Here is a 23,462-nt window from a genome sequence, read left to right as displayed (position 1 = left end):
GGGAGAGCTTTCTGTAAAAACAGCTACCCGGCTCGAATTGGTGGCCCACTACTACCATTTTTTTTTTTTTTTACCAAAAATAAAAAACTTGAGATTGATCAATTTATCAAGAAATAAACCAAAATGTTAAATAGCGAGGATTATGAATGCATTCCATGAACATTACAAAGGCATGCGGAAAAGATTTGCAAATGACACATTCCAAGTAGGAATTTACACATTGCTCTCACACACCTTTATAGTTTGTAATGCTCATGCGGGCATTCCTAATCCCCCCTATCTAATATTTAGTTGTCCATTCTTGGACTCAATCCTTGAATCTTGAATCCCTTATCCAAACACAGCCTAAATGAAAGCATGGATTCAAGATTCAATAGTTCAAACGATGCCCAAAATGGATAATGTAATTGAGGTAGATAAAAGATGTTACAAGACAAATTATGGATAGATTTTCTCTGTTTTCTGAGGTGTCAAATATTCAATTTCTGAACAAATGAGAAGGAAATTTAGATTTCAAAACTGCCGAGAGGGGCAGCGAGAACTTCTACAACAACTAAGATGTTATGCTGAGCAGCAGAAGATGTTGCATGCCAAATAGTAAATAAGAGGTTTTATGTAGTCAATCCAATACAACAGCCGCAGGTAGCTGGCTCTTTCATTCATCCAGACATTCTTCTCTCTCGTTCCGTTTTCTTATTCTTTTTCTGCACAACAAAAGAACTCACACAAGTATCTCTTGAAACGAACACGAGAGGTATCGCAGGATATAGAGCTGCCTTTCGGCACTATCAGTATATGCATTCAAAGTCTAGTGCAGTTAATTGTAGTAGTAGATACATCATGTATAGTGGAAACCAATCGAGTGATGTGGTAACGCCAGCTCCCTTTAGATGTTCTTGTCTGAAGTACAAATCATAGCAGCAACTGTACCTATTTTGCCACAGACTCGGCAGGCCTTTCAGACAAATCTTGTAATCCACAAACCATATTTGCAGGTACAGCTATGTCAATCATTTTTGGATATGAGAGTTTTAGATCTGTCAAAAAACATCAATTTGTTTTAATTCAAACCTAAAACGGTTGGATATGTCAAAAAACAATGAAATGGCACTTTATAAGTTTAGATGCGATAAGTTTACTTACTTTCCATGATACTTTTAAATCCCTCCTGCAGAAAAGAATTCAAAAATCAAATTAGTTAGATATAGACAAAAAGTGTCAAACATACCCGTATCATCAATGAAAGATAAAAAGTGAATTCATGCTGCGGTCATGGTCAAATGCATGATAAATTGTCTACAGTGGGTACTACTTTATTTAGCTAATAATCTCCAGACGACTGCAGAATCTATATCTCATTGCTTTCCCTTAAACTTCAGCAGAATTCTTTTACAACATCCGAGAAATATTAGTGTTAACCATTCGTAGTAAAATTAAGTGATTGCTTTTACGCAGAAGCTCCTTCACATTAATATCTGCCCTTGTCAGTACACATCTAGGTTAAATGTTAGTCGAACCAGAACATGCAGACATAAAACATTGACGATTAGATTTATTAGGGTAAAAGGAAGTTATTATCTGCTTGTCAACCAGATAGCAGTAGTTACATCTTTCTGAAGAAAATAAAATTTAGTAAATGCAAGGGGTTTGGCAATTTTGACGAAAAACAATTATATACCTCATCTTTTGTGAGCCGAGGATTATAAAGCATCTCCTCCCCCACAGTACTAACCTGCATGTCAAGCAAACAAGTGGCATAAGTAGCTGCGTAGATTCAACTTGGTATGGAAGAAATAGACAGTAAATAGTTCCTTACAGTGAATCCCTTGTAATCATGAGCAGGATAGATAAATGTATCCTTTGGCAATGTGAAAATCTGGATATGTAAGCACAGAAATATTAGTGGTTTCTCTGTATATAATGTTATGGATCAAACTCATTTATTTCCCATGGTATTGAAAGTCAAAGTATACTATCTCGTCACGTGCTTGCCTGTGAATGAACTGAGTTGTAGAGTTGATGTGAACTGCCACCCTGCAAGCAGATTAGAGAATTCAAAACAACGAAGTACTACTGCCCTTCACAGTTCCATTTACGAAACAACCCAACTTCAACTACCAAGATGCTGCTAGTTTTTCCTTTTTCCTTTTCATTTTCCTTTTAGTTGATAAAGGGAAGCAGAAATTGTCACATAGAAGTGACATCATAAAGAGTTCGAAAAGTTTAATCTGTACCTGAAAATCGGTCCTCCCACATCCACGTATGAGTAGTGCATCCCCAGTGAAAGCCATCCTCGGTTGGGGTTGATCAGGCCCATCTCCTGTAACATAGGTAAGACAACCTAATGTATGCCCAGGAGTAGCTCGAACCTGAAACAAAAATAAACATATAAATATACATGTCCAAAGGACGCACACACCAAACACAAAATTAAACTTCTTAATTCCAAATCAGACAATACCAGACAAATTTTGTTTCAGCAGGTTGTTTCTACGTGTTGATCTGTTTCGTCATTACACCAAATTTGCACGCAGCAGACCACAACATATAAACATAAGATACATATCCACACACACATCACTACTAGGCTACTAACACATGCACACGCACACACACAGATACACAGCCCCACACACACACACACACACACACACACCCAACACAGATTCACACATAAAAATGACTTCAATCAGTATATAGCAGACAATTTTTTTTTTTTTTTACAGTAGGTTATTTCTTTTGGTCATTTTTTACATTTCACCATAGAGGGATGCAGTAGCTCACAACCTATACCAGTACATATAAGCCGAGTACAAAACTGAACTTTTAACATTTGTGAAATACCACCCTACCATACTGCATTGTTTCTCTATTTTATCAGCTACAGGCAACTAATTTGATAAAGCTGATCTCGGTTTTCAAGCCGTTACCATGTTTGGGTTAAACACTCCAATTTAATCAACCAAGTTTTTACCTTCACGTAGCACATTATCATTCAGTCTGCTTAGTAAGTGTTCATCATTCTACTGTGAGTTGTTAGTTGTGACAAAAGTTCATCTTACATCAAACTCTAGCGAAAAAGGACTGCACAACATGGCATAGGTACTCTTATGCAATGATCACTGGGAAGCATATACCACATGTATAATTATTTACGGGGCTCGCCTAACAAGCATTACAATAACTCTCCACCTTAAATAATTCTCCAGCTCTCATTAATCTAAAAAGAGGGGAATATAATGGTAAGCTTGTTTATACATTTACTCCTCCAGAAACCATCAGAACCTTCCGATTTGCATGTTACATTGTGCAAGAAACTTAAAACATAAATGAAAATAAACCCAAGTGTTTGGCATACCTCCAAAAACAGATCTCCAAAATATATTTTATCGCCGGCTTCAATCAAAAGGTCCGCTTTTGATTTGCTCGCCTTGGAAATGACAGATTTCACACCACGAAGCTTAGTCTGCCACAACAAAATACATGCACATCAACCAAAAGCAACAAAAAATGCCAGAGATTGGTAAATTGCCATTGAATTCCATCAAAGAACACAACTTTTACACAAACAGCATCATTCGAAAGGAATTCTTCATTTCATCATTCATGAATAACACAAATGCAGTAACACTAACAAAATAATTAAAAAAAATCGTGAAAAGAGCTCGAAAGTTGGAACCTTGATGAGGCCGGTGCCAGTCACGTGATCAGCATGAACATGAGTGTTCATGGCGTAGATCAACTTCAACCCCAGTTCTTTGACAAGGGAGATATCCCTATCCACCATCTTGTCCACCGGGTCAATCAGCTGCAAATTCAACCAAATTAAAGACCCAAAATTTGCATCATCATCATCATCCTAATCACAATTAAGACCAAAATTACTACTTTACTAATTAAAATTTAATACAAAAGGGCTGACCAGAGCAGGTTTGTCGGGGTGAGAGACATCGGCGAGCAAGTAAGTGTAGGTGGAGGACTCCTTCTCGAAGAGCTGCCGGAAGAGGAGGTTGGAAGAAGAACCAGACGACGCCGTATAAGCCATGGTTCGGGAACGGGAAACGAGCTTGGTACGGATTACAGGAGGAGGAGGGAGGGATTTGGGAGAAATGGGATTGAACAAAAGGGAAGACGAGGAGGAGGAGGAGGAGGAGGAGTGAGGGAGAGCGACGAATCTGAGGACGCCGATTCGAAGCATTTGTCTTGAATCGTAGTGGGTGTCAGGGAGTGGTGGACGCAGCGATGAAATCGATTGAGCGATTTGGTGGTTGTGTCTTGTGTGTGCGTGTTTTAAGGGGTATTGATTCGATAAGATCAGCGAGGACGGTAATTGGTTTGCGCGCCAATTCCGATGAGGGGAAGTGAAAGCGATAGCTTAACCGAGTTGAGTTGTGTTTTGTGTCCTACTCACTAATAGTGGCCAAAGCATTCCACTTAATCATCGAATCGCCGAATAATTGCGTCACCTACTTATGTTGGATGCTATTTTATGGAATGTTTTTATAGATGTTAGGCGCTAATCGGTGGTGGGTAGAGATCTAGCATTTAAGTGTTTAGGTAGAGTTTAAATGATTTTTTTAATTTTAATTTAATTTAAAAAGTTGTTATTAGCACTTAAAAAAGAAAAATCTTATTTTTTCACTTTTTCCCAAGTATTTTTTCCTTTAAATATAAAAGTTTAGAATGCAAATCGAGAATTTTGAAGTGTACGCAACAATTCCCGATTATTTGTATTAAAAGATTGCAACTTTGTGCCTACATTATCACACCTTACAACCTACCTTTTGTGGGGCGTCAAACAGGCCAACATTACCCCAAGCCCAAAATCTCGCTTACAGAAAAGGTTTATCCCCGGCCCAGTTTCCCACCAAAAACCCCAAAAGCCCGATTGCCGGAACCCCCGAGCTTCTGCAACTCAAACAAAAATGGTGGTGGTGGTGCTGCTGCTGCTTCCGCCTCCTTGAATGAAGAAGAAAGCTAGCAACTTGCTCAGAACCATCACCACCTTCAACCCCAAGCACCGCAAAATCATGGACGATTTACCAGAGCGCTACTCTTACAACCCAACTCTCCGCTGGAACGCCGACCTCGAAAGTTACTTCTCCAACGCCTACGGACCCCACCATTTCTCCCGCATCTCCTATGCACTAACGTACCCCTCTCTCTCCCTCCCTCCCTCCCTCTCTGTCTCTCTCTCTCTCTCTCTCTCTTCAATTTTAATGATGCATTTCATTTTTCTCATGATTTCTGTTGTTTTTGTTTGTTGGGTTTGATCAGGCGGCCGTCTTGCTACTCCTGCATACGAGTGAACACGCTGAAGTCGACGCCGTATGCGGCCATTGAGAAGCTGAGGACGGTTCTGAAAGAAAAAGGAGCTGACATTTCCAAGTGTGAAGTGGGAGGGATGGACTATGTTCTGTTTGTGAAGGGTTCGGGCCCACAGGCCATTGATTATAGCTGTGCTGCAGATGGGAAGCCTCCGAAAGAGGTTCTTGTGAGCCGGAAATGTGCCGAGGCAGTTCTTCGAGGTGCCCAGGTTAGCATTTTTCAATTTTCTTTCGAGAAATTATTTGCTTTGGTTACTCAGTGGTGGATGAAGGAGGTTGTTTTGGGGGGTTTTTGACACGTAGGTGTATGTTCCTGGTGTACTGGGTTGCACTGCTCGTGTCGAGAAAGGGGATATTGTGGCGGTTTCAGTTGCGGTTCAGCAGCCCGGTGCTGATGGTGGATGGGTCGTTGGGATCACCCGAGGGACTGTGCCGCAAGGTTCAGAGACAGGTGAGTAGTGTATTTGTTCATTGTGTGGGATTGAAGACTGGATCACAAAGATTGTGACTTTGCTTAAACGACTGTAGGTTGATAGATGATTCTTTTAAATGATGTTTTAGATCCTTATCATCTTGAACGAGGTGGGCTGTATATCGGCAAAGGAAGAGCAACGCTGTCAAGGGCCGGGATTTTCTGTGTTATGGAAGGGCTTGCTGTGGATATGAGTGTCAGAGTTTTTAATCTTCCTTCTTTACATGGTATGGTTCATATAAGAGTAGAATCCTAGTTAATGTATATCACGCCACCTGAAGCTGTTGCATTTCTCCTCTAGTATATCAAGTTTTTCAATGAGCTTCAATTCATGCTTTTTTCTCCATTCGTTGTTGCATATAATATAATATTACTTTGAAAATTTAGTGTAGATTTTTACTTTATAGAGTGGAAGATTCTCTTTAGTAGCTGACATGGGTCGTTAATGAGGGAACTTTGATTTTCTTTTATCTGATGTCTATCTTTTTGTTTGTTACCTAATTGATGAGTAGTTGCTTGTTCTTTCATGGTTTTGGTTCTATTGTGATAGTTATTTAATTTATTTTGCATTCTGCTATAACTCCATCTTTTGTCTTGGTTTCTAGATGTGCTTGAGGAGGAAATATTTCTTCAAAATCTGCCAAGCATTATTGTTGCTCATGCACTAGGTACCCATTACCGTGATCAATCTCCATATGTTGTTGTTTCCTTTTTTAGGATTGTGTCTCATTCTGTCAAAACCACAATAACTACATTAGCTTTTCAGTTTCTGCAAAGTAGTATCTGTATCATGGTTTTTCTTTATTTGTATTATTCATATGATCTTATTATAATTGTGATGGATGCTTCCTTCCATAGGAATCAGCTAGCTGTTACTTACTGCGATCATCTTAGAGCATTTAATGAACTTTTTAATAGGTGATTTTCTTATTACTCTTCTGTTTCTTAGATCCTCAAAAAGGTGAACGCATATTAGACTTGTGTGCTGCACCAGGAGGGAAAACAACTGCAATTGCACTTCTTATGAAGGATGAAGGAGAAATTGTTGCCGCTGATAGATCTCACAACAAGGTAAACTTCCTAAATCCAAACCAGAGATGTCGTAGAAGAAACAGTGTCTCCCTTTGCCTTCTTTTATGATTCTGGTATTATATTTAAGTCGTGTTGTGGATTCTAGTTCCTTATTTAAACTGTCTTCCTGCATTTCACATAGGAGGTTAGATTCTAGGTTCCTTATTTAAGTCAAATCGTGGAGAGATAATTTAATTCCACGGATCTGGGATTTTCAATGCCCCTTCTTGGCCTTTTGCCTTAAGGCTTCCGGTTTTACTTACACTCACAATATTTTTGCAGGTGCAGGGTATTCACAATTGGCTGCTGAAATGGGCCTGAGATGTATAACACCATATAAACTAGACGCTCTAAAATCTGTTTGTATAACAAATGATTCTGATGATTTTTCTAATCACATCATGGTGGAAACATTCAAGGTTCTGACTTGCTAACGTCAGAATTGGAGAATCTTGAATTGATTGAAAGGTTGAATGCGGGGAAGGATTTCAAGAAAAGTGGTAGGTGATCTTCCTCATATGTGTACATGAGAACAATTTTCATGGATCTGCATTGTCTTCTGGTTCTGATAGTTGGGAACAGGAACTTGTTATAATCAGTATGATAGTTCATAATGCTTTTAAGTTGTGAACAAGGTCATAAACTATACTTGCAATATTTTTGACCTTATGAATTCTAACTTAATGTTGTGTTTTGGAAGTTCAAACTATATTTTTAAAATTGAAATAGATTCCATATCCTTGTGCTCGTACTTAAGGTTGAGTTATAGTTTTCATTTTGTTGGAATATATAAGACCTCTGACATCTCATTTTGTGGGTTGGGAACTTGGGATTGTGAATCCTACATAGCCCCGCCCCACCCGCTACCCCGCCCCCTCCTTTCAGGAGTTTCTCTCTCTGAAAAGCACCTTTAGGCTATAGCTTGTGGATAATGTAAAAAATTATTTTAGAACTTGTCTTCTACATGTAGCTTTCTTTTCCATACTGATGCTATGGTTGTAGCCAGTTCAAGTTTTATTATGTGCATAGCAAAGGCTTCTTTCCGATATTGGAGTTGAAAAATAAATGTTTTAGTTAGCAATGAAAAAGCGAATGAGACAACTTACATTAGCAAAGCTGCTATCAGGAAGGAAATGCGAAGAAAACAGAATGGCCCAGGAAGAAATCAGAGTGTGGGTGGTAGGGTTGAGAAGTCAAAAGGCTTTACTCCCAAGAGCTTTGATCGAGTTCTTCTGGATGCACCCTATTCTGCCCTTGGTTTAAGACCTCAACTATTTGCTGGAGAGGGACCATAACCCGATCAAAAAATTACCTGTTTTCAGTAGGTTTTTTTTTTTTCACTTTCAAATTGGTTGTTCTTATTACTTTTAATGCCTTGTTGTCTTGTTAATGTCTTATGTGCGGATGTATCTACAAGGTATTTCGGTTACAAGTAGGGTATCTTAAGTGTTTGATAAAGTTAGTTGCTTATTCCAGGAAACAATTGAATCCATGAGAAAACATGCGACATATCAAAGAAGAATGCTTGATCAGGCTGTTCAGTTAGTTCACCCCGGTGGAGTTCTTGTGTATTCAACGTTAGTAGATATGCCTCCTCTTTTTCATAGTGTTAGTGAGCATGACATGATAAGTATTCCAGTATGAAAGGTTTCTTGAATTTGATCATAAGTTACAACTTACATCATCGATTCATTTTTTGAAGAAAAAATAATATGGTTACATCATTGGTGCCATATTTTTAAGCTGTATAATCTTGTTCATCTCCTTCACTCTACTTTATTTTTCTGGTCTTATCTTTTTGTCGTTTATGGATTTTACATTATATGGAACGACATCTCTCCATGGTAGTCACTCAGTTTTCTTGACAATTTGTGGATTTGATTGCATGTGCAGCTTCAGTCAAGTTGCTCATATACGAAAGATTTTTTTTTAATTTTTTTTTTTTAAGTTTTCGATCTAACCTTTCGCAAATAATTCAGCCAGCAATATGTCAATTGCATATAGTTTGCATTTCAGTACATTTTAGTGCGCATGAAAGAAACTAATCTTTATTCTTGCACAGGTATCGCCACACCATTGAACTGAACTTTCTATATTGTTCTCATCTCCAGATGTACCATAAATCCCGGAGAGAATGAAGCTGTGGTTCGATATGCCTTGGATACATATAAATTCCTCTCCTTGGCACCACAGGTTTGGTTCGAATAGTTTATTGGAGGTCTATGCAATTAATTTCTCAAATTTTCCATAACAATGAGGAAGGAACATCTCAGCCTCCTAATTTTTCATTTTCTGTTTACTTTGATCTTCAGCACCCGAGAATTGGAGGACCTGGTCTTGTTGGTCGTTTTGAATTTCCTGATGGATATACAGAGTAAGTTCCTTTCTAAGCCCTATGTAATTGTTTACACTCATTCCCAAACCCTAAATAACCATTTGGTCTGCTTGACCTCGCAGGGAGTGGCTGAGACCGGGGGAGGAAGAACTCGTTCAGAGGTTTGATCCATCATCCTCGCTCGATACAATAGGGTTTTTCATAGCCAAGTTCTCTGTTGGATCAAATGAGGCTGACTTACAAAACTCTGCATCTTGATTCTTGACAAGATCAGAACTTCCGCGTTTGCATACCACAAATAGTCTTAACACGAATTCAGAGTTCACCTTGCATACAAATACTGCAAGTAGGCTAACTCAAATTCAGAATTCGCCTGATAGATTTGTTTCCAGCCAGAATATTCAAGCGGGGGTCGTGATTAACAACTTCTATATTTTCATACGGTACTGGAGAAGAAGACCGATGAATCACAACTATACCTTCTATACGTTTTTGTATTAGAGAAGCAGTTCTTGTTGTATCAAATGTATAAAGCATAACTTGATTGCTAATTTCTTCACGAGAATGCATTCCTCATTGAATTTGAGTGAATAACAAAAAGACATGCTCCTTGACCACATCAAATGTATTCTTGCACACAAAAGCCATGCGTATCTATTGACTCCATTTGGGTTGTTACCGTGTTCGGTTTCTAAACTGGTGTAGTCGAAACTAACAGCTATGTAATCTTCATTAGATGGATTCCCCGAATTTATACTCATAATTTCGATACGATTACCAAAATTAACTTCATTAAGTTTCGAATTTTGGTGCTTGCAAGTTTACGAATAGGATGATAGCATGGCAAATAAGCACAAATATCATCCTAGAAAGATCGAATCGATTCTAAAAATCTTACTAACTACATTGAAAGAAATTCTACATGACATGACATCTAGTTGCATCAAAAGTAACTCTACATGTCAATTATCAATGGCATCCAGACAAATTTAAACAAGTAAGAGCGCTATGGAAAATCATTGGAACATCATACAATATGATGTGTTTGATGTTAAATAATCAAATAAGGAGCAATAATCTTCTTGTATAACACTGACGACACTACGGTTGAAAAGGCCAAGTAAATGACCGCTAAATATCCTGACCGACTTTTAAGTCCTTATTGAAGGAAAGAAAAGTAAACAGAAATAATAAAAACTATTAATTAAGTATCTCATAAAATCAATTGACGACATGAACGATTTGATCTTCAAAAGTTGTAGTCTCATCTTCCTATTATAATGCATATGCCTTAGCATAATTAATCAGGGCTTAGCATAGCATAATTAATTAGACTTTTGCACCATTAAAATTACTCTATAAACACTCAAAAAGCTCTTTTTTCACCTTATTTTTTTTCTCGCATAATTCCGTTACTGAATACCTAGAAATTATTATGAGGTAATGGATTTGTAAGGAATTTTTATTATTCTCATTCTTGTGCCACTAACAATCAAGGATTTGAAAGAACAAGTATGATTCTCATTCACGCGTTTACCAGCTAACAACCAAAGAATAGAAAAAAAATAAATGCTGATGAGTATCTCATACCTTCTCATACCTGAAAAGTGAAGGTATGAGACCATGGGGGAGGGGTTGTCCATCCCTATACAGAATCCTTCAGATCTCTATTCTTTTATAGTTCCATTCTTTTTTATGACAAGTAAACATACCCTAAATGGATGGAAAAAAGAAAAACATACCCTAAATGGAAACCATACACTGGGTCTATACTTAATTATTCATTTTAAAGATGGCAGTAAGTTAATATTCTAATAACTGGTGACATGCATGCATATATAGCCAGGAATGGCATACATGGGCGGTTAATTTGGTCCATGAATCAATTCTTTTACATTTCTAGCTAATCATCCCCCCTGCATATTCATATATACTTGTATATAATTATTCAATTATCTTCCCACAAGCAATTGTAAGTTATTTCCTTGTAGGAGCCTCCAAAACCACTGTGCTGCAATTGTGCATATTCTCCAATACTAGAACCAAAATCAACCATCCACACCATGTCATCATCTCTGAACCAAGCTCCCATTTCATATGATAGGTCAGTCTCCACCATATCTATATCTTCCCACTTTGAGTCAGGGAAGCAGATTTCAATTCCATCATGCTCCAATGAAACCTGCACACCATCTGTCGTCATATTATTGGCCTCATCAGCACCCACTGATGATTCCACTACAAACCCTAGTTTCTCGTTATTCTCCTCCTCCTCAAGCAAATCGCGGAGAAGGGCCCCATCAACTTCTGTGACCTCAAAATCTTCGAACTCATCTGTCCCAAGAACAAGCTGCATGCTTTCTGAAATATTGTCGGAGGCCATATATATGTATAATATAAAAATGAAGCTGAAAAGGTGCACAAAGTGAAGAACAATATAAAAAAGCAAGAGCAGATGAGCTTTAAAAACTTGGTGCAACTTAGAATACAATATAATTGATATATATAGTGATAAGGGTAGGCTCCCAGTGGGCACATAGTTTTGCCATATCACAGGGCATAGATCTTTGGTATATCATGGGCCATGATCTTGAAAATAACATGTACCTAATATTGCTAGAATTGGTGCAAACACATATGAGGACCTATAAAGGCTAAAGGCTGAAAAAGGCTAAATAATAACTAGGGTTTTGAAAAAAATTCTACAAGACGACATATGGCTCCTAATTGGACATATAGATTGCACAAGAAACCGTATCTTTAGATGAAAACCAATCGTGTAAGCCTAAAAGGAGAATAAAGCTACAACTTTATTAGTGTTATTGGTGTGGAACCCATGCACTTTTACCAAATTCAGATTAAGCAAAGAGTTTGCTTTTTTGGTCTCACTGAAATCTTGCTCATTTGCAGATGGAAAAGCGCATTTGGACAGAAGGGGGCCGGGAGGGGATAAGCAGCATGTTCAATGCAGTGTACGTATATCGGTCGTTTTCTATGTGTTTAGTGCATGTGAATTTTGCACATGTTTACACACTGTTTTTAGGTCCCCTTTTGGTTACATTTTAGGCTTTTGATTAATTATCACGAAAGTGCTTGTACCTGCTGCCTGTTAGTCCATTTGTATAATCTTTCAATTTATTTGTAGGAAAAATTAGTATCTGATATCTAGTTACTAATGTTCATTGATTGAAACTTTATTAGTTTTCAAATTTTAATTGAAGTCCCTAGCATTAATGTAATAATGAATTTACATGTTTATTACATTTTTTTTTTTAAATAAAAAATTAATAATTGATTTAGGGTTTTAATACTCATTAAAGTCCTAATTAATTTTCAATTCAAACATTTCAAAGAAATAAATAAATTAATATAAGTTTGTACCCCTTAGTTTTTTTATAAAAAGATTCTCAATTTTTTAATCTTAAATGTACCCATTCATATAATTTTCAAATTTTTTAATCTTAAATGTACCAATTCTAAAATAGACCAATTTGTTATATGTAAAATGTACCATTTTTAAAATATAAAATGTACAAATTTTTTATATAAAATGTACCCAATTTTTTAATATAAAATCAATTAAAATTTTTTTAATCCATTTTTAAACTTATATGTGTACATTCTTTTTTCGTTGATTTGAGAATGTATCTATGTCAAGTTTAAGAAATTTACTAATGTTATTAAGCTTTATATCTTTTTTTCTATGTTTTGAAGAATGTTTACATGTTTTGGTACAATAATTTTTTTCGTTTGTTAATTTTGATGAATGTACATATATATATATATATAAACACATGTGTGTGCGCGCGCGCACACACACACAATATAATAGAGATTATAATTTATATTTTATTATTTTTAATCCCACAAATTATGGGTTATATTTAAAATCTCATTAATATAAACAAATACAAATTTCAATTTTTAATTTTTAATTTAAAAACTATTACATTAATGTCAGGGACTTCGATCAAAAACTAAAAACAGACAAGGTTTCAGTCAAAGAATATTGATAGCTAAGGATCGCATCCAAAGTGTCCCTTATTTGTATTTTTACTTTTTGATTAACTTGTTTGTTTAAAAAAAAAAAAATTATAGCACACTAATTATAAGTGAATTACAAGGTAAAACCAAGGGATTTTTTTTGAAATGTCCTATGAACTTGTACGCAATTTTCAATTTGTCATATACACTAAATTTTAAGGAATTTGCCATATCAACTTTTTGAAATCATTAATTTGTCATCTCTCCCTATCTCCATTAAGTTTTACATCAAATGTTTAGGGTTATTTCAATCATTCTAATACCTTACTTCCCTTTTATTAAGTTGCATTCGACAAAAAACTCTAGGGTTTCTAAAGCAACAAAACGGGCTATTGATACGAATATATGTTCTTAGAGTTTTAGTCCAAAAAGGGGACCGACAGCTATTGAGTGTTTTGAATTGAAGATGGCTCAAGAAAGGTAAAAATTCAAGTCTTTGTACTAAAGAAAAGTAAAAAAAACTTGTGAAAAGATGTTAAAATGACCTAATAACCCTGAACACAAGTCTCACACATAACTTATATTGAATGAAAAACTTAATTAATGATTTTGTAAAGTTGGTATGAAAAATTGCTTAAAATTTTAGTTTATATGACAAATTGAAAAATATAAACAAGTTCATATGATATTTCAAAATATTTCCGTAAAAACAATGATTCAAATTCAATAATATTACCCTTTATTCTAAGATTGATGTTATTAGCACTCCAAAAATCTCATTGTGCACTCTAAGTTTTTTATATTTAGAAAGAAAAATACACTTACGAAGAGTATACAATCAGATTTTTGAACTGCTAATAAAAGCACCCTATTCTAAAACTTTTTTTTTCTTTCCATTTTATTATGCAATGAATTTTTGTATCAATAGGTTTATGTCTTTCCTGGTTCGGTGTAGCTTCTTTTTTTTTTTTTTTTTTTTTTTTTTTTTTTTTTTTTAAATTTAATAAAAATTCTCCTCGTGGCGTGATTTTTAAAAAAAAAACCTTAATATTAATTAAAAATACATACTCTTTTTTATTAGGGATGGCAACGGTTCGGTTTGGAGACGGAAATGCTATATCCATCCCCATAACCACGAAAATTAACCATATCCATAACTGCAAATTAACCATCGGGGATTATCCATAACCATATCCACCGAGTAACGGATTTTCAATTGGTTATCGGTTATATCCATTTTCGTCAAAAAAAAAAAAAATATATATATATATATATATTTATCCAATTGATGCACTATAAATTTTAGTAGATACTAATTCTATCATTAAATAGCAACATCCAATTACAAAAAACATAACAATATATTTGAAGCCAATATGATAATTTGGTCCAATGAAAAGGAAAAAGAGGACAAAAAGCAAATGTGAAAGAAAGACAAAACAAATTGATTCAACGAATTAATTTCTTGATAGTGAGATTCTTGAAGAGAGATGAATCTAATAAACTTGGAACATGTGATAATTGATATATAAAATAATTCAATGAATTAATTTGGTTGGGTATAACAATAACAGTGTTGAATTTATGAGGTTGTTGGTATGCCCCATGCATGATGTTTGGTGCATAATAAAGATAGTATAGGGTTTGATGCATGCATAATGAATTAGTATAGGGAGGGTTCGGTAAATTGAATAAAATTATATTATACATCAAATACACACACACACACACACACACACACACACACACACACAATATATTCAGGTCGGATTCGGGGACGGATATGGATTGGGGACCCCTATAACCATATCCAAAATCATAACCGAATAAAGTTCATGGTTTTTCCCCATATCCATACCATACCCGAATTTTCATATCTAAATCTAATCCATTCGGACAGTTATCCATGGTTATCGGGTTTAATGGTTAGAAATGCCATCCCTACTTTTTACAGAAGATTTATTTTATAATTTTGTTTTAACAAGCGATAATATATATCCATACTAAGGTGGTAAGGGAGTGGCCTAAGCCTTACAATAAGTTTGTCATAATGATGTGGTTCAAATTTAGCTTTGGCAAGAATCGAATATGAGACATCTTACTTACAAGTGAAGAAGAATGTCATTAGACCGTAGTATTAAGTGACTTATTTTATTAATTTGGATGTAAAGTTTAATTACGAGTATAAACACGAATGACTAACATAAGAAATATGACCAATATGTACATTTTTTCCAAGGAAAAAAAGTTAATGAAAACATTTATCTCTTTCAGGGATATTATATATTTTGTCTAATCAAAATGTCTTAATACATACACATCCTTATTTGGATATATACTGTACTACTAATACTATACTATTAAGTATTACCTACTGATTTTTTTACAGCAAAGGTTGGGAATCATACTTTGATGTGGAGGTTGCATAAGTTTAGAGAACATTTGCTTTTCTCAAGCATGGCAAACAAATAGGCATCTACCACATTCAGTAATATTTCCACCAAAAGATAGGTATGGCATTTGATTGATTGCCAAACTAATGAGATCTGGAACCCTACCGTACATCTGTCTTGTTTTTTCAAAAATGAATTTGTTACCTCTTATAGAAAGATCACATTTTATAAACTACCATATGCCAGAATATGTTTCCCTTTCATGTGAAAGATCACGTTTCACAAAATACCATTCCAGAATATGTTCCTTTTCGCAGAAAGACCACAGTTTATAAAACACTAAGCTAGAGGATAACAGATAGGAATAGAAACCGAGACCATGTCCAATTATGCTCTATATTTTATAGTAAAGTAATTAAAATTATCAAAATATTATGGGAGAATTTTTGCTCACCACCATTTAGTGTGATGTATGCTCACCAACCTATTTATCACCGTTAAATGAGTTTGAATTTCGAGATTCGTGTAGTATTCCCAAATAGTACAATGTGTTTTTTTTTTTCTTTGTTGTTTTGAAGAATGTTCAAAGCAAACATACGTTGTATCCAACTGTCAACTTTGTACCCCATCCTATAATATTTAGAATACCACATACCTGTAATTTCAGCATTAGCTGAATTGCACGTACTAATCAGTATCTTAATTAAGCGAACCCCTTAGCCAAACGTTACATTTCCTGTGACGTTCTTAGATTTTACTTCAGTTCAGTTGTGCAGGGCTCTGCAATCTGCATAGAGTAAATTTCCAGAATATGAAGTTGTATCTCGAAGTCAACCAGCTGAGTGCTCCCCTGTTCATTGCATGATGAATTTGGGTATTGACAGGAGAGAGAAGAAAAAATAAACTGAGGATAATCAGGCTTTGACTACTGAGGTTTAATGGAAGTAGGACAAAGTTATTGCTCTCAATATAATTAATTAACTTGCATTTGAGGTTTCCTAACCATGAAGTTGTGTCCAAGTCAATCAGCTGAGGCTAATCAGGCTTTGATTACTGATTATGCATGGTTTCTCTCCGAAGCAACGTTTTTTTAAGGATAATCAGGCTTTGATTAAGGGAACTTTAACGAAAAACTCTTGGTACTGTTTATTTTAACAAAAAAAAATCACATTTTTACACTAAAAAGTCAATCCTGGTACGATTCACTTTACCATTTATTTTGTTTTTATCGTTAAAACTCAAAGTTTTCAAACCATATTTAGTAATTTTCCTTTTGATGGGAACTTTAACGAAAAGCAGCCGGTACTGTTCACTTTAACAAAAAACCACATTTTTACACAAAAAAATTAATTTTGGTACTATTCACTTTATCCTTTATTGTTGGCATGGTTTTTCCGAAGTAATAACAATTTCAATGAGAAAAGTCAATTTTTTGTCACAGAAGCAGAATTTTACTGGGTTAATTAGGATATATATATCATTGTACCAAGTTCCAACCTGTAATTTTATTGTAGCCTAATCACATTTCATCAACAAGAGGCTTTAAGTTTACTACTTTTTTTTTTTTTTTACTTTTTTTTTTGTCTTTGACTTTATGATTTCTTCATACACAATATTCAGCAAGGGAGTAATTTGCAAGTAGCTAGCCCAATGAATTTAGACTGCCATTGAATAATGCATGACTACATTCAGTTTCCCGTTTTTAACTCTCTCCTCAGTCTTTCTATAAAACCCTACATGCTATTGATGCCTGGTAAGTACCTCATAAGCTCCTACCTTTCCCTACAATAAAAATACATCATTTGATTTCCTCATTATTCAGTTATGGCCATGAAGTTGATGAACATTTTCTTTACTCTCCTAGCAGCAATGGCCGTTGCTGCAGCTGCAAATATAGACACTGATTATATCGAAGACGTGGAAATGCGAAGGAGTACTACTGAAGCAGCATTGCCTGAAATACCAGATGAAGCAAAAGCAACTACTTCTTTAAGAGGAGTGAGCCGTTTTCTTAAACAAAAGAATCTACTCGCGAATGCGAGTTGCGACAGGTTTCCCCTGGTTTGTCATCTGAGGAACAGTCTGGGGCATGACTGCTGCAACGACATATGTGTTGAGGTGAAGACTGATCGATTCAACTGCGGGACGTGCGGCCACAAATGCAAGTACACTGAGATTTGTTGCAAGGGCAAGTGCATCAACGCGTCATTTGACAAGATGCATTGTGGTGGGTGCAACAAGAGGTGCAACAAGGGGGAGTGTGTTTATGGGATGTGCAATTATGCATGATTTAACTCTGCTGCTATACTTATACTCTGATTACACTACATTATGACAACTTATACATAAATAAAAGAAATACAAATTATACATAAATTTATTGTTTTTGTGAAATGCTTGCCCATGCTTCTGTATCCTGTATCCTTTTTACTGTTGGAGTTACCATACCTATTACGCGCGTGAGAAAGTGACCATTAAGAGCCTAGGAATGTTCATCTTAACTGCATATAAATACCTAGACTGATAAACTCTGTCATACCTTTAAACATATGAACATATTGTGTTTAATCTTTAAGCAACCCACGTTGCTAAACCCAAATTCATGGGCTGAACTTCTAAGCAGTGAAACAATGCTTGGATGGCTGATCAGCTTGATAGGTATCCACAGTTTCTCCATGTCCCCTTCTTTCCCTACAAGCATTGGTACATAACCTTTTCGAACTCTCTCTCTCTCTCCTCCATTGTTTCACTGCAGCTTATCCTCCCATAACCTTCGCAGCTAGCCTCTCATCTTAATAATAATAACAATAATCTCCAAGTGCTCTCAGGTCTTGAGCTTATTGTGTGTTTGTTTTTTTGGTCATGATTGTGTTGTCTTGGATATACATGTTGCACATAAGCAAGTGCCATGTTAGCAATTGCTCGTGTCATAAGATAACTTTGGAATGTTGTATATGTAAACATGAAAATTTTGTGACAAATGACAAGAGAACACGTGTACAAAATAATATTTGTATGAATGTAATTGTAGGGTTACAATCTCTTTACAACTTGACCTCGGTTTCGATCTCCGAAATTTAAGGTGTGTAGTGTTGTTGATCAAAGGGTCATGATGACTTGATCTTCGATGAACGGATGCTACAAGGTTTTGGTTCTTGTCAATGGAGGAATCGGCACGTGTAGGTGTGCTTGGTGGTTCTTCACGGGTTTGACGAAGAACGCGGAGGGTTTTCCGAGTCTTGTTGAATGTTTGTGAGGTTTGAGTGCTTAAGAGCTTCAGAGTTTCAAAGCTTCAACGTCTGGGCGTAAATGATTTTTCTCTGGATCCTTTCTTTATCTTGGAGCCTCGTATTTATAGACTTTCTAAGTCTTGCCTACGAATGGATTTGGCCTTAATTGTGGGCTTGATTAATTGATGAAAGAACCAGGACTCGATTTGTGTGCCGGTTCGTGATTTGACTCCATTAATTAACATTTGATTTAATTAATTAAAATCAAATAATTCATTTTTGCCAGGTGTTGACACATGCCCTTTTTTATGACTCGTCCGATTTTGATGAGTCACATCTATGTATACGATTTGTCAGACACATGGTGCATGCCACGTATGTCAAAACTTTAATGTGTGGTGAACATTTATTTCACCGAAATTTCGATGTTTACAGTATATAAAGACTTTCCCTCTCTTACTTTAGTGAGTCGGTTAACATTTTGTAACAAACTGAATATTGAGAAATACAATTGTGCTCTCTTTTCTTCCTCTGTAAGATTCATCCTTTCTTCTTGAATGTCTAATTTCAGCAATTCATACAAGCATGTCAAGATTGTTAAGATGTTACACATATGGTTTTTATTGCATGAAGGGTTTTTATCACAAATGGTCCCTGAAATTGAAAATCAATCAATGTAGTCCCTAAAATTGAATTCTGCAAATCAATGTGGTCATTCCGTTACAATTTTGTCAAAAATTATGTTAAATGCTAATGTGTCAAGTAATTGGGTCCCAACCATAGCACTATAAATGGGCCAACTGTGCTCTTCCGAGAGCAAGATCGATCATTCTACATGAAGGGATGACAGCATGCCTCATAAATGAGCATCAACCATAGCACTTATCCGTTAGGGAAGCTTTTAATGTCTTTAATACCTCTTAATTATGGACCACACAATATGCAAAGCCGTTGAAATTTGGTGGTCCTTGAAAATTACTGTTGTTTCTCAAATTAGGCAGATTTTTAGGTGTCTTCTCAATATATCCTCATTTTTTATATTTCACTTAACTTTATCACGTTATATGATAAAAAATAGAAAAAAGTGGCGATATATCCCCGATTGTATGCTAGAATCTCCAATCGGATTGTGCATGAAAATTCAAATACAGGATATATACATCAGTTTTATCCCTAAAATTTGGAAATCATGAGTGTTATTGTTGATTGACACAGTAGGGTTCTAAAATTTTAAATCCTCCTTGGTGCACAGCTCGGTCATTTTGTCTTCAACTTACCAGCTGCATCATTATGTTTTTTTTCCTTTTTATTTTTTGGTAACAAGGAGTGCTGGAAGATTTTTCTATCTTTTCCTCAGGAACAGGAATGGAGAATCGAATTCACATAGAAGCATTCCAATACCTGACAACCTCCATCTACTACATTTATGGCATTACCAATACCAACAATCACACAAGCAACTCATCTCATTTTTTGGTGCCATGAACTTTCCATTTGTTGATTTTTAAAGGGGTTTTCCACTTTTTACTCCTTACTTTTCATCAAAATTTTATGATTTCAGAAATCTAGGCATACTGAATTGCAGCATCATCTTTAACCCATTTTGGTTAATCCTGACCCCATATTGCTGGTACATGCCAAGCTTTCTATTGCCATAATAATAAGTAGAACCCCTCACCAAACTTTCTCAATTATCGATTTCTCTTAAGTACTTACGGACTCAATGTCAACATTTATTTGATCACTGAATTTGATTCAACATCTTAAGTTTATTCAATGGTCAAATATGTGTCGTCATTGAATGAGAAGTGGCTCAATTATATCCACATTCTCTATTATTCCATGAAATAAATGAGCAATAAAATAAACTAATATCTCCCACCAACATAGTTATTCTCATTTCACATATTTCCATCCAATTGTGAGCTTGCAAAAAGAAGCCATATAGTTACAAAGCAACATGGCAAACTTGTATATTCCCTGGCTTTTCTTAGTTCAAATCCTAACCCTTGTTGCCAAATGTAGAGCTAAAGTTCCAGCAGTCATAGTATTTGGAGATTCTTCTGTTGATTCAGGTAACAACAACTTCATTCCTACAATTGCCAGGAGCAACTTCCAGCCTTATGGTCAAGATTTTCCGGGAGGCCAGCCCACCGGGCGGTTCTGCAATGGCCGGATTCCTCCTGACTTCATCTCCGAAGGTCTAGGCTGCAAGCCAATTATACCTGCCTACTTAGATCCAACTCACAACATATCAGATTTTGCCACTGGTGTTTGCTTCGCTTCTGCAGGAACTGGCTATGATAATTCCACTTCCGATGTTGTAGTAAGTAATCAACCAACTCATATTTTATTTATACGAGTGATACTGGGGGAGAGAAAATCGAACGCAGAACCTCAAATGCAGTGTTGTATGCTTTTAACCAACTGAGTTGCACGCCCCTTGCATTAACTAATTTATGTTGATGAATTAAACATGTTAGGCTAAATATGATCTCATCATTTTTTTGTGTTTAATGCAGCAAGTGATTCCACTGTGGAAAGAAGTGGAGTACTACAAGGAATACCAGAAGAAACTAAAAGCCTATCTTGGAATTAAGAAGGCAGAGAAGCTATTAAGTGAGGCATTATATTTGATCAGCATAGGAACAAATGACTTCCTTGAAAACTATTTTACACTCCCGAACCGGCAGTCCCAGTTCACCGTGAAACAGTATGAAGATTTCCTGATCGATCTTGCCGCAGATTTTCTGAAGAAACTATACGTTCTAGGAGCTCGGAAGATATCGCTTGCAGGGCTTCCTCCAATGGGGTGTTTGCCATTGGAGAGGACCACAAACATTATGGGGCAAAATTCATGTGTGGAGGAACGCAACAACTTAGCTTTGGAGTTTAATGGCAAGTTGAAGGGTTTGGTGGCAAAGCTGAATGAGGAGCTTCCAGGGCTTGATTTGACGTTTTCAGATATTTATTACATTTTCTTGCAAATCATAAAAAGGCCTTCTGTATTTGGTAAGTCTTTAACTTGCATTAATTCTCTAATTCTTAATTCTACGGCCTCTACATTTTAACTCTGAACTCCGTTCAAAAAGATGGTCGATTTTGACTTCTACATGTTGGCATATCAAACAAGTGTTACCTTAATAGTAAACTAGAATATGAGCACACACAAAGCGTCTGAGTTTTTTATTTTTGTTTTTGAGATAGAAGGAGAGAGGAAGAGAGTGATAGAAAATGTGAGAGTGAGAATTTTTTTTTTAATTAGAGATATGTTAGGATTACATGTAGGTAAGTCTTTGAAAAAAAACATAGCAAATTTGGTTGTGTGAAATTACATTTCTACCCTATATTTCTTATTCATGTTCTGTTTTAATTAGATGGTTAAACTGGTAATTTCATATGATTTTGATTGACAATGAGTGTTTTATTAATCAGTAGAGTTTAGAAAAATACTCTAGCAGTTATAAGCTTTATGCAAAAATACGTGAAGAACTCAATTCGAGAAAAACAAAACCTCTCATCTATCCACTTATTATGTTTCAATTGATTTTCAGTTGAGAAATTACTCTTGTGCACTTTACGATGTCAATTAGGTTTTTCTTTAAAGTAATTAGTTTGAAGTATTTTTCTACTTACTGTAATGTTATCAAAGGACTAATATGTGAAAAACCACTAATTTATATCATGATTTAATAGACCGGTTACAAACGTTTAATAAAAAATAATGCTAAAAGGATAGCACAGAAACAATTAAACCTATTTAGTGTTTGTTTTATTAAAAGTTCGTAACTAACTCTATTTGCGCATATTTCCTATTAAAGCAACTCAGAACTACAAAATTGGAAAAATATACTCAAAAAGAATCCGTTTGTACGACGTTAAAGCAAGAAATTTATCCGTTTCATTTCTCTCCGCAATTTTAAAATTAATAAATTACAATATGTTTTCTTTGTCCAACCCTTATCTGGAGAAAAGAAAACTTGCAAGTGTATAGCTTCCTTTTTCTCTAATTTTGTCCAGTAAATCTTCTGGGTTTAAAGTGTGTTCTCTTCTGGATGACAGGATTGGAGGAAGCAAGAGTGGGATGCTGCGGCTCAGGAACTTTTGAGATGAGTTTCCTCTGCGATCAGTTCAATCCATTTACCTGTGAGGATGCAAATAAATACGTGTTTTGGGATGCCTTCCATCCTTCTGAGAAAACCAATCGAATAATCTCAGAATATGCACTCAAAACTTCTCTAGCAAAGTTCCTTTAATTTGATGTTTGTTCTAAGTGTAATTTATATAAATAAGGCAAGCACATTGCTGACTTGAAGCTAAATGTTTCCAACGTTTTCATCCTTCCGTGCTGGAGACTCGTCTCACACAGGTAACCCGATTCAACTCCGATCTCGTTTCCACGAGTCAAAGACCGTAAAAACAGACTACAATGCTCATCCCCTGTAATACCGAGTTTTGGGTTTCAACCGGGGTCAGTGAGCTGGTGTTTTGAATGACCAGTTAAAGTTGTGCCTGAAAATCCACACCAATGGCATATAGTTTGAAACTTCAACAGCATGCTACATCCTGCTAGTCACCGTAACTCGAACATCCACACTGCATTTTCGTCAGCTGAAACGAACTGCAATCTCAAGTCTCTAACAAGAATGA

At 35.8% G+C, this 23,462-nt stretch overlaps 3 protein-coding genes and 1 pseudogene across 4 annotated transcripts; 3 read left to right on the top strand and 1 right to left on the bottom strand.

The window, feature by feature from the left end:
• Window positions 1–561: 561 nt before the first annotated feature.
• LOC137740011 (persulfide dioxygenase ETHE1 homolog, mitochondrial) lies at window positions 562–4,448 on the bottom strand. The gene is made up of 9 exons (XM_068479794.2): window positions 3,923–4,448; window positions 3,680–3,808; window positions 3,359–3,466; window positions 2,235–2,369; window positions 1,993–2,034; window positions 1,817–1,876; window positions 1,679–1,732; window positions 1,144–1,168; window positions 562–1,037 (listed from the first exon to the last, which is right to left on the bottom strand). The coding sequence occupies exons 1-9, from the start codon at window positions 4,196–4,198 to the stop codon at window positions 931–933; spliced, it is 936 nt and encodes a 311-aa protein (XP_068335895.2). The 5' UTR covers window positions 4,199–4,448; the 3' UTR covers window positions 562–930.
• Window positions 4,449–4,798: 350 nt separating this feature from the next.
• Window positions 4,799–9,829, top strand: LOC137740503 (rRNA (cytosine-C(5))-methyltransferase NOP2C-like; annotated as a pseudogene). Its single transcript, XR_015966185.1, has 12 exons — window positions 4,799–5,152; window positions 5,278–5,536; window positions 5,631–5,778; window positions 5,889–6,026; window positions 6,405–6,467; window positions 6,749–6,870; window positions 7,153–7,370; window positions 7,945–8,154; window positions 8,345–8,447; window positions 8,982–9,063; window positions 9,183–9,244; window positions 9,328–9,829. The product of XR_015966185.1 is annotated as an rRNA (cytosine-C(5))-methyltransferase NOP2C-like (transcript).
• A 5,235-nt stretch (window positions 9,830–15,064) lies between these two features.
• On the top strand, window positions 15,065–17,952 carry LOC137739002 (uncharacterized). Its single transcript, XM_088700528.1, has one exon. It carries the CDS (start codon window positions 17,407–17,409, stop codon window positions 17,869–17,871), a length of 465 nt encoding a protein of 154 aa, XP_088556654.1. The 5' UTR covers window positions 15,065–17,406; the 3' UTR covers window positions 17,872–17,952.
• A 2,180-nt stretch (window positions 17,953–20,132) lies between these two features.
• LOC137739919 (GDSL esterase/lipase At2g42990) lies at window positions 20,133–23,133 on the top strand. Its single transcript, XM_068479666.2, has 3 exons — window positions 20,133–21,138; window positions 21,335–21,824; window positions 22,875–23,133. The coding sequence occupies exons 1-3, from the start codon at window positions 20,773–20,775 to the stop codon at window positions 23,066–23,068; spliced, it is 1,050 nt and encodes a 349-aa protein (XP_068335767.2). The 5' UTR covers window positions 20,133–20,772; the 3' UTR covers window positions 23,069–23,133.
• Window positions 23,134–23,462: the final 329 nt, after the last annotated feature.

The sequence above is a fragment of the Pyrus communis genome, chromosome 9, assembly GCF_041283825.1.
Source record: "Pyrus communis isolate YQ-2024b chromosome 9, ASM4128382v1, whole genome shotgun sequence".
In the NCBI taxonomy this organism is placed as follows: Eukaryota; Viridiplantae; Streptophyta; class Magnoliopsida; order Rosales; family Rosaceae; genus Pyrus; species Pyrus communis.
Note: the sequence above shows the minus strand (reverse complement) of the source record. Positions and strands in the feature narration are given on the sequence as shown.